Here is an 11,384-nt window from a genome sequence, read left to right on the forward strand (position 1 = left end):
AGGACATTTTTGGAACTGACCGCTGACGACTGCATGGATCTTATCGCCGCCTGGCTGTCCACGAACAGGTTCACCACATTATGTGGGCGTTCCGTACATCGAGCAACCTCCGCCGCTTTCCGTATGGCAAAGACTTCTGCCTGGAATATGCTGCATTGGTCCGGTAGCTTATAGGACAGCCTTATTTCAGGGTCTGTACAATATATGCCCGCACCTACTCCTCCCTCCATCTTGGAGCCATCCGTGTATATGTTTAGGTGTTCGTTCTGGTCCCAACTTTCTTTCCAGTCGTCGGGTTCCATATGTATCGCTGTTTTGACGTCCAGGCACGTTCGGGGGATCATGTAGTCAGATATACTGATCATGTCTCGGCCTATTGAACTGTGCCCGAATCCTTGCAGCGACATATTGCCTGATGCGACTAGGCGTTGTGCTGCCTTACCTGCAGTCAGTCTAGCGTGGATGTCTAGGGGGTCAATTCCGAGTATTGTCTCGAGTGCTTTTGTTGGGGTTGACCTCAGCGCCCCAGTAATGCAGAGCAGTGCCTGCCGCTGAGTTCTGTCCATCAGCTTGTTGTAGGTTTTCTTTTCTGTAGCCTGCCACCACACTAAGACTCCATACAGCAGAGTCGGTCGCACTACCGAGATGTAGATCCAGTGCATTAGTGCAGGTGATAGGCCCCATGTGCTGCTAAGCATCTTCTTGGATGCATATAGCGCAATGGTGGCCTTCTTCACCCTTTCCAATACATTGGGTCTCCATGTCAGCTTGCTGTCCAAAACTATGCCGAGGTATTTGACTTGTGTTTTTGGGGTGAGCCTGGTTCTGTCAATTTTCGGGGGGATCCATGCCGGTACCTTGTACCTCTTGGTGAAGAGGATGAGGTCCGTCTTGTCCGCGTTGATACTGAGTCCTACTTTTCCCGCCCACTCACATATCTCCCTGAGTGTTGATTCCATTATAGAGCTGAGGCTCGATGGGCATACTCCCGTACAAATTATGCTTATGTCGTCCGCATAAGCTGTTATTTTTGGGGCTCTACTCTCGAATCTCTTTATCAGGTCGTCGACCACCAGATTCCATAGGAGGGGCGAGAGGACCCCACCCTGAGGTGTGTCTCTGTGCGCCCCTTTCACCATGGAGGCGGTGCCCCACTCTGAGTACACCCGTCTACAACTTAGAAGGTTCTTTATCCAGAGGTTGATTGCGGGATGTGTGTTGATCGCTTCTAGGCGGTCCATTATCGCGCTCATATTCACGTTGTTGAATGCTCCGGATATGTCTACAAACACTCCTAGTGCATACTTCTTATTTTGGAGGGCATTTTCGATTGTGGCTACTAGCGAATGCAGTGCCGTCTCTACCGATTTCCCTTTTGTATAGGCATGCTGGTTGGTTTACATCCGCCCACCTACATCGTTTCTGATGTGTAGATCCAGCAGCTTTTCTAGTGTTTTGAGTAGAAAAGAGGTAAGGCTTATCGGTCTGTAGTCATTGGGGCTCATATGGCTGCACTTTCCTGCCTTTGGAAGGAAGACAATCCTCGAGGTCCTCCATTGAATAGGGATATAGCCCGTGCTCAGGCAAGCTGAGTATATTGCAGAGAGCCATGGGGTGATCACGTCTTTGGTCACCTGTAGCATGGCTGGGAATATACCGTCTAGTCCAGGTGCTTTCGTACCCACAAAGGAGTCTATAGCCCAGTGGATTCTCCTAGACGATATGAGATCTGTTGGGGGGTGCTGTTCCACAGTTGCTAGGTCCTGATGCTCTGTAGCGTCAGAAACCTCGGTGCATCCTGGGAAGTGGGCTTCCATTAGTGCTGTTAGGGCATCTTCGCTGCCCTCAGTCCATTGTCCATCATTTCGTTTCAGCTGACTTTGTATGGCAGGTTGCTTTGATAGCAACTTCCGGAGTCTAGCCGTTTCTGGGACTTTCTCGATATTGGAGCAGAAGTTCCTCCACGAGTTTCTTTGTGCCCTGCGTATTTCCTTCTTTTACTCCCTGAGTAGGGTTTTGTATTCCTCATCGATTATCTCCTCGTTCGCCTGTTTGGCGATTTTGAAGAATTCTTTGAGGTTATTTCTTTGAAGCGATAGGTCCCGGTTCCACCATAGTGGTCTGGTTCTCTTTTTCGTTCTCGAGGGTGAGCATGCTGCGTGGTATGCATCCAGTAGCTCCTTGGAGAGGGTCTCTAGGGACGATTCTATCTCTTCCGGGGATGTCACTGTGCCCGCACGATTCGCGAGCTTCGAGGTAACTGTCTTTTTAAACTTTTCCCAGTTTGTGTTCCGGGGGTTTCTATAGACAGTTATCTTCGGAGAGTGTTTAAATTCGCACTTAAACTGAATGTACTTGTGGTCTGAGAAGGATGGTCTTTCAAGGACTCTCCAGCCAGATACCAAAGTACAGTTCCCCATTACGAGTGTTAGATCTAGTACGTTGGACGAGGTGGGGCCTACGAAGGTGTGCTCCTCCCCCACGTTTGCTACATCTAGGTTAGTGGATAGTATAAAGTCTAGAAGTGACTCACCTCTTTCGTTGATATCGGGGCTTCCCCACACGCTATGGTGGGCATTGGCGTCCGTACCAACTATGAGTTGCTGGTCTTTCGGACTGGCTTCCGCCACCAGACTCCTTAGCTCTTCCGGTGGAGCTGGCCTGTCGTGTGCCATGTAGCAGGATGCTACCATAAGGCGCTTGTCCTCGCTTTCAAGCATCACCGCAGCCAGGTCTTCAGTGCTGTAATGAGACATAAGATAAGCATGGATGCCCTTTCGTACAAGTACGGCGGTTCTAGTCCTGCTTACCGATGGTGGGTAGAAGAGATTGTAATTTGAGGACTTTAGTCCGGCCACAGCATTGCCGGAGGCAAGCCATGGCTCCTGGACCAAGGCTATGTCGACGGGCCCCTGCTCCAAGGCAATGAGGAGCTCCGCCGACGCGAGCTTGCTTTTATGCAAGTTGAGCTGCAGCACTCTCAATGTGGGAGGCTGGCTCAACTGCACTCGACGGGTTGACTATTATAGTCAGGTCACCGTCCTCATCCTCTGCGGCATCAGAGTCGTCCAGCGCAAGATCCTGGGCGGCCTCTACGATGGACTCCAGACCTAAGTCCTTTTCCACCTCGCCTACCTGCAGGGTATGCGCGTCCTTGTCCTCGGGGTGGCGCTTTTTGAGACGTAGGTAGACACTGCCTACGCCCCATGCCATCTTCCCGAATCTCGGGTAGAGGATGTCCTCTGCCTCCTTGTTGATCTGGATGATCATGTGCTGGCCCCCCTCATTGGGTAACGGGCTACCAGCATGCAGGATTTTCCAGTCCGCCGTGGGCACCTCTGTATTCTGCCTCTGGAGAAGTTTCAGTGCTCGGTCTCCCTGGACTGCAATGGGGAAGAGCACCTTCGCCTTTGGGATGGAAGGGATTATCTCCCTGTCCACTACCTCCAGCTTGGCCCCCTCCCACAGAGCTTCCAATTTGGGCACCACTTGCAACAGCCACTTCCTCGTCGGGTCATCATTACATTTGAGGATCTTCACCCCGTTCAGCCATCCCGCACCGTCAAAGGTGGGCATGGCAGCGTCCGGCGCTTCCTCCATTCGCGCGAAAAGGCAGTCTACCAGCTGGGCGTGGACCTGTTTCCACTTCCCATTTTCGTCGCTGCGGTCGATCAGGGCCACGATGAGGTGCCTCTTGGACACGTCGCTCACCTTGGCCTTCTGCTTGGGCTTCTTCGTCTTAGAAGGTTGAGGGATAACCACCTTGGGCCCGCGTTGCCGCTTGCCCGCCGGAGTGTCCTTGGCACTTTCGGTCGAGCGTTGCCTTTTGGTGGCCATCATTTCCTCTACCCTATTGGCGAATTCACCCTTCATCGCCTTCATCTGAGGCCGCTGCGCGTAGTGAAGACGCCCCTCTTCTACCTTTTGCTCAGCCCATGCTAGTTTGGACTTCTCCTCTTGGGAGATGTCCTCTTTGCCTTGTAACCGGCTTTGAATTTTGAGGGCCGCCTTGTATTGGGCCTTAGCCTTCATCCCCTCTCTAGAACGCTTCGGCCCTTCCCTACGAAGGGAGCTGGTACCTGGTTCAGGCGAGCGGAGAAGGCTCTCTTCCTCCGTTCTGCTTACGCTGAGAACGCTCTCCAGGTCCGAGTCTGTTTCGACCACGGCACCCGTGCGGCTCAGCTTGCAGAGAGGCGTTTTGGTGGCAGTAGCTTTAAAACTAATATGACCTGCTCCCGCCATATCAGAGTTGTGACCGCTGGCGACACGCAGAGAGGATTGCTCCTCCCCGTGCCCGCCGGTGGTAGCAGTCACGCTTTCTACCGACGTTTGGACTGACATCCCAGTCCCTGCTTGATCCTTACTCCGGTCCATGTGGTTAATATTTATCGGGGGGACCACCCCCTAGCGTTTTATGCCTGTCCGCCAGGCACCTCCAGCCATGGCCATGGTTCAGTTCCTCCAATTTTTATATCGGGAAGACCTGGACCCGGCCTTAGCTAGACACTGCATTACCGCGGACAGAGCAAACGGCAATGCATTAACCCGATCCGGGGTAATGCAGTGCCCATTGCCCGGCCGGCACCCTCTGGGAGGGTTCAGCTGGAGGATTTTTGCCTGGCCTTCTTTGCTGTAGGTATGACTCCAATATTCCATGGATGTTCTGTGGAAGTAATATTTTGATTTTGTGGATTAAGTCATCTAACCAAACACGGTCGAAAGCCTGGGCGACATCCAGAAAAACAGCGGAGCAATACTCTTTCAAATGCATTTCGTATCTCAGAGGTTATACGGTTTACTTGTTCAATGGTTCCGTGTTTTTCGCGAAATCCAAATGAGTCGGGATGGCACCGTTGATGTGTTGTTTGATACGAATCAGGAGCAGCTTTTCAAATATCTTTGATAGGCAAGGCAGTAGGCTGATAGGTCTATATGATGATGGCTTGGACTTGTCTTTTCCGGCTTTATGGATCATTGTGATGACTGATTTCCTCCATTCTTGAGGATAATAGCCCCATTTCATCATGGTGTTGAATATCACAGTAAGGAAATACACTGCACAGCTCGGCAATTCTATGATCATTTTAGGAGAGATGAAATCGTGGCCCGGAGCTTTCTTTGAGATTTAGTCTTTAATGACCCTTGTGACTTCTCCTGATTGGAATGTGATAGGCGGAATAGCTTCGGGATTGTTGGTTGGTGGGAGCACAAAGCTATTCGTTGCTGGGTGTGGTTTGAAGACGTTTTCTATATGGACGGCAAATGTATTTGCCTTCTCTTTGTTGCTGCGAGCCCACTCTCCTGTTTGTGTACGGAAAGGTGATTCACTCTCGATTGGTGGGCATACGCCTGATTTTGCTTTCCACAGTGGGAATCGTTTGCTAGTTGGGGAGAGTTGCTCCATAAAGGATATTTGAGCTCGGTTTTTTTCATCTTCTAGGGCTCTGCGTAGTAGGTGGTTGGCTATTTTTAGCCGATCTTTCGAGGCAGGTGATCTGTGTGCTTGCCACTCTCGGCGAAGCCTTCTTTTATCGCGTAGCAGCACTTCAATGTGCCTAGAAATACGATTGCTGTTGGAAAGTTTATTAGATGCTAATATTGGTGTTGAGTGTTTTGCCGCCAGTGACATTGAGGAAACCAATGCTTCGACTGACCTATCAATGTCATCTTTACAATTAATGTTTGGGCAGCTATCAATATGAGAGCTTATGTACGTCCTGTATTTGAGCCAATCTGTTTTGCTAGAAGTTAGAAAGTGTGGACAATCCGAATGCTGTGGATGGTCGTAAAGGTGAAGTAGAATGGGCGAGTGATCCGATGATAGATCTGTTAAGTGATCTACATTAATCTGAGCTTGCAGCACCCTTCGTTTAACTGCAAAATCAATCAAGTCGGGTTGCTTGTTTGGATCTGTGGGCCAATATGTGGGCTTGCCCGGAGAGATAAAGTCTAGCTTGTTTCGTGGGGTTATTATAGCGTTATATAGTTGTCTTCCTTTCGGGTTGGTAAGTCTAGATCCCCAATGGGTGTGCTTGGCACAAACAAATTCTGTTTCGGAAATGCAGAAACGTGGTGGGCAGTATACTGCGGCTAGGTTTAGGTAGCCGCTCTGAATTTCAATATGAATTGCTGTTGCCTGTAGATAAGGTGTAGCAAATGAAGGCAATGGATAATGCCTAATGCGATTCTTGATCAGAACGCCAGTACCTCCATGTGCCTTACCATCGGGATGATTTGTCGCATAGAAGTTATAGCCATCGAGGTGAAAATAGTTTTTATTTGTTAGGTGAGTCTCTGATATGAGCATGGCGTCAATGTCGTGTTGAGCGAGGAACTGTAAGAGCTCGCATTTGTGCTGAGAAATGCCATTTGCATTCCAGAAACATTTATTTAGACAGGACATTTAAACAGATTTCTGTTTGATTAGGAGCTCCAGGAGGAGATTTTGGTTGCACATAAGCTCCTGCATCGTTTGTTGTATTGCTACCATTGTATTTGTTATAGTTACCAGCATTGACTCAATTCCACTAGGCAATTGGGATGGATTAGCAGGGGTATGTTGGGCAGAGATTTCTGGGATCTGATTTGATGCCTGATTCTGCATTATTCCAGCTGTGGTTGGTTGAAGTGTCGGCTTAGAGACTGAGGCGTACGACCCGTTGTTGTAACTTAACGCCTGAGCAAAAGAAACTCCTGGAGTCGTAGTTGATGGTATATATGTTACGTTTTGTCGGACGACCGGGTTACGAGCTGCAGTTATTTGTTGGTTAAGGCGATTTTTCAATTCTTTATAGACAGGACAACCTCTATAGTTGGCAGTATGGTTTCCCCCACAGTTGCTACATTTTTTGGCAGATGGGTCCTCCTTATTTACGGGGCAGGCCTCAGTGAGATGAACATCACCACAGGCAACGCAGACTGCCCGTAGAGTGCAATAGGTTTTCGTGTGTCCATATTCCTGGCAATTTGTGCATTGGACCGGTCCATTTCGTTTGTGTGGTTCCTCAACGGTGATCCTACGGTGCAGTAGGTATTGAAGCTTGTATATTGGGTGAACTTCATTTTTACTTATATGCATACTTTCAGGTGTCAGTTCTACTTTGAACATTGGCTGGGGAATTTTGTTTCTATGTTCATTGCCATTTTGACTTCGAAGCCCTTATCGTTAAGTCCATCTATTATCTCATTGATTGGGACTGTTGGTTCGATTCCTTTGATAACCACTTGTAATCCTTTGCTACTTTTAAGTTGGTAGGTGTAGTAATTCATTTTTTCATTTTCGAGGTATTTCGCAACTGATCGATAGTTTTGTTCGTCATTGACTTGTATTTTTGTTTCATTTATATTACCCCTTTTTATGTACGTGACATAGAATGTGTTTGCGCCAATTGTATCAGTTATTTTTTTGACCAGTTCAGCACAATTTGCCTGTCGAACATAAATAGGTGGCGGTCTTAATTTTTTGGCCTTGGGTGTTTGGGTGATCTCATCTTCATTTGGGACACTTAGTATCGCAAATCTATTGTTTGCTAGTGCCTTATGTGGCACAGTGTTCTCGGTTATTTTAGTTATTTTAGCTGCATTGTTGTTCTTCACATTTTGTGGGCTCAATTTTCTTTTGATTTGCACATAGCGATCGAGCCCAGTCTGAATTAACGCTCCGTTAGCATTTTTTGAACTTATTGGTTGGGAGAGTTGGGGCTTGTCGCAGTGGGTCGACAGTATCGGGCGCTGAGCAATTGCAGTGGTTGTTGTTGTGGTTGTTGTTGTGGTTGTTGTCGTTGTTGTGGTCGAAGACACAGTTTTGAGCGAGGGCATTGTACTAGTTGTTGTCGATATTAGCAAATCGCTGGTTAGGCAGTACGAGTCGGGGGATGGGCACTGAGCACTCCATGACCCACTTTGCAATGCAGGGGAGAGAGAGCGTGCTCTCTCCTCGTTCACTTGCAGTGATGCAGTTTTTGTTGGTACTGCTGCCTTTGGCGAGCATATAGAGAAGTACGCGTTGTTTTTTGCTTGCGAGAGCCGACGCTCGTCTTGTTGTTGTTGCCGGGCTTGGCTCATATTGGCTTTGGTTACAGTGCTTGTGCTCTTTACCGAGCTGGTGCTCTTAAACGTTGACACTTGTTCTTTTCTATTATTTCTATTAGTCTTTATTACTCGAATGGATGGTATTCATGGGCAGCACGATCGCTAGTACCCATGCCTACCCCGAGCGCTTTTTTCGCGAATTCAATTTATGATCAATCGCGATTAATTGATTTAATTGATTTTCACCGCGGAGCGATTAAAAAATACGTCTGTAGTCGTTGACGGTTGATTTGGCAGTCTTTCTGCCACCCATATAATCCTCCGGGGAATCATGATTCTCCTTTAAGACCCGTTCTCGAAAGTCTTTGGGCACACATAGTTTCCACGCCGCCACCTCCTCGTCTTCAGCCCTATGCGGGATGTGCCAGTATACTCCCCCTGCCTCCTCTACGTAATCAGGGAACCTCGTCGGGTCCGTCTTCATCCTCTCCTTCAGCTTCTCCAGCCCCGGGCACTGTCCGTCGGTTTCCGAGGTGCCGTCCCCTCCTCGTTCCACCCGCAAGCATCTTTCCGCAAGGGGTTGCCGGGAGAGCGCGTCCGCGACCACATTGAGTTCTCTTTTCCTGTATGCTATCTCGAAGTCATACTGCTGCAACTCCAATGCCCACCTAGCGACCCTACCCGTCGGGCTCTCGATACTATTGAGCCACTTCAAAGCCATGCGATCAGTAATCACCTTGAAGTGGTATCCTTCCAAATATGGCCTAAGCCTCCTTATGGCCCAGACTATGGCGAAGCACTCCTTCTCCGTCGGTGAGTAGTTCCTCTCCGCCCCGTTTAGAGATCTGCTAGCGTAGGAGATCACCCTCTCCCCTTTTTTCGTCTCATGGGTCAGAATCGCCCCCAGACCGTAGTCGCTAGCATCCGTCTGGAGCACGAATCGTTTTGAGAAGTCGGGGCATGTGAACCCCCCCAACCGGTTTCTTACGGCCTCAAATGATTCTTGTCGTTCCGAATTCCGGCCTACTGCTCTCCTCCAGTGGAATTTGCCAATATCCGTCCTTCAGGTCCAGACTGCTAATGAATCGTGCCTCCCGTAGCTGGTCCAGAATGTAGTCTTTCCTAGGCATCGGGTAGGCATCCTTTACCGACTTTGCATTTACCTGCCGAAAATCGACACACAACCTCCACTGGCCGGTCTTTTTCCTCACCATCACTAAAGGAGAGCTATACGGGCTCTTGGACGGCTCAATACATCCCAATGCCAGCAACTCGTCCACCTTCTGGTTGATTTCCACCTGCATTTTGGGTTCTTGGGGTAGTATCTCTGTTTAATCGGCTGCCCGTCACTCATAGTGATCGTGTGCACCGCCACATTAGTCACTCCCTTGAGCTTGGCGAACTTTTCTAACTCTCGGGCCAGGAACGCCTCTGTCGATTCTTCTCCCGTGTCTGCGTCCTGTTGTGCTCGCGCCCGGATTTCGACCGCCGTTTCTGCCGGAAACGCCTCCGCTTCCACCCCGGATTCTGGAGCCACCGCTACGGCCACCGACAGCCTCTCCTCTATGCTACCTCCTTTCCGATCATTGACAGGGATCACCACCCTGTGCCCCGCACAGGTCACCTTTGCTCCGACCGCGCTAAGGAAACTCCACCCCAGAACCAAATCATCGATCACGCCCGGCAAGACGAGCAACGCCATTTGAACCTCCTGGTTCCTGAACGCCACCTTTGCCTCGAGCTGAGTAGTCACTTCTTGGCTACGGCCATCCGCCAAACGCACCCGTTTGTTCGTCGCGGACTCTCTTCCTGCTCCCCTTAGCCTGCCCGCCAACTCGCAGCTAATGAAACTACTGGTGGCTCCCGTATCCACCGTTGCCCGCAATTCCACTCCCGCGATTACTCTCTCGCCGACTAAACTTTTGGGGCTTCTTCCTGCGACCCTGGCATGGCCCTCCTCGACTTGGATCGCGGGGCGTTTCCCGTCTTCCGGCAGCATTCCCATGACGAGACACCGACCTTTCCGCACCTCCAACAGTATGTGGGCGGACGGGCAGTGCATTCCCTGGACCAATGTTCCCCACTCCCACATCGCCTAGAGGCCTGCGCGGGATTCCGTACGTATCCGTTCTCAATGTGGTTCTGCGGGGGACTCCCGATGCTCGACTGGGCCATCTCCTTTCCCTTTTCCGTCCCTGACCCATCTTTGCAGCGGCGGCACAATTCCGTCTCGTCTGACTTGTTGAACGGATTGGCGGCTCGTGCCTTCGTCGTCGGGTTCACTCTTTGAAAGTCCGCTCTATCCCTTTTAACGCCTCGAATTCGTCGGCTAGCATCATGGCGTCCAGGACTCTGCACCTATGGGGACGCATATATGCCCTCAGGTCCGGGGTACTATTCCCTCTTATCAGCTCTGTCTGCTCTGACTAAGGACATTTTCGCGGCATCTCGACCATATATTCTTTAAACGGCTCGCCCCACTTCTGTTTCCGAACTCAAGAGGCTTCGTCGTTCCGTCGAAGTGGAATGACCACTCTCTTACTTTCTTGGCCACCCTGGCGTAGTCTAACCGGGCCGGACGGGTAGCCGCTGGTTAGACTGGCTTTCTGTTGGTCTCTGGGTTCCTGTCCCTGCTCGAGCGCCGTTGCCTGCTAGGAGCTAGAGTGGCCAGTCTTTCCGGCACCGCGAGACTCGCGATAAGCTCCTGCTGGAAGTCAGCTGATTTTTGCCATGATTTGGCTGCGGCTGTGCTTGACGAAAGTGTCAGGTGCTCATGCCCGACCTGCTTGTCGTCAGCATGGGGTGTTGGCGATTCTCTCTCACCCGCTTGCCCTTCCCACGCCTCTAGCAGGTCTGCCCACTCGGGTTCCGCCTCGTTCACATTCACCCATTCCTTAAAGGCCTTTCGCATCTCATCTAGCGTGCTTTGAAGTCGCACGCCGCACGCCTGTCCACACCGGATCAGCTCCTCCTTCCTCAAAGTGTGTATCCACTGCCCTTTTCCCATAGTGCTGTTATTCTTTCTCTCTTGTTTTTAAAACCTTCCCCTTCCACTGGTCGCTACTTTGGTCGTGGGCCCCACGTTGGGCGCCAGTTGTAACGAACCCTTTTTGTCCGTCGGAGCTAGGCTGGGCTTGCTGTGGACGGAGTTCGGTGCAACGAATTCATATTGTTGCTCGACGACCAAGTAACCACGCAGGGAGTTTGTGGCTTGTGCAACCATTTTTATTTTGTCTTACAATAGGGCTTAGGGGTATGGATATATAATGGATATTCAATACTTAACGACCCATCGCTCTCGTGAACTATTTCGGGCGTAGCACGTTGGTACTTCTGACTCACGGGTACGATCT

At 50.3% G+C, this 11,384-nt stretch overlaps 1 protein-coding gene across 1 annotated transcript; it reads right to left on the reverse strand.

Moving 5' to 3' along the window:
- Nucleotides 1–3,029: 3,029 nt before the first annotated feature.
- Nucleotides 3,030–4,032, reverse strand: LOC121405251. The gene is made up of 3 exons (XM_041595871.1): nucleotides 3,850–4,032; nucleotides 3,136–3,738; nucleotides 3,030–3,050 (listed from the first exon to the last, which is right to left on the reverse strand). The coding sequence occupies exons 1-3, from the start codon at nucleotides 4,030–4,032 to the stop codon at nucleotides 3,030–3,032; spliced, it is 807 nt and encodes a 268-aa protein (XP_041451805.1).
- Between the last annotated feature and the right edge of the window lie 7,352 nt (nucleotides 4,033–11,384).

The sequence above is a fragment of the Drosophila obscura genome, unplaced genomic scaffold, assembly GCF_018151105.1.
Source record: "Drosophila obscura isolate BZ-5 IFL unplaced genomic scaffold, ASM1815110v1 contig_87, whole genome shotgun sequence".
In the NCBI taxonomy this organism is placed as follows: domain Eukaryota; kingdom Metazoa; phylum Arthropoda; class Insecta; order Diptera; family Drosophilidae; genus Drosophila; species Drosophila obscura.

Excerpts from the sequence above, each read along its gene's own strand:
- LOC121405251 (XM_041595871.1), bottom strand. The coding sequence starts at position 4,032 with ATGAAGGCTAAGGCCCAATACAAGGCGGCCCTCAAAATTCAAAGCCGG. Across the intron at positions 3,739-3,849 it reads AGGGTGAATTCGCCAATAGG|ACGAAGAAGCCCAAGCAGAA; the intron begins GTAGAGGAAATG and ends CAACCTTCTAAG. Across the intron at positions 3,051-3,135 it reads AGGACGCGCATACCCTGCAG|AGGATGAGGACGGTGACCTG; the intron begins GTAGGCGAGGTG and ends CTGATGCCGCAG.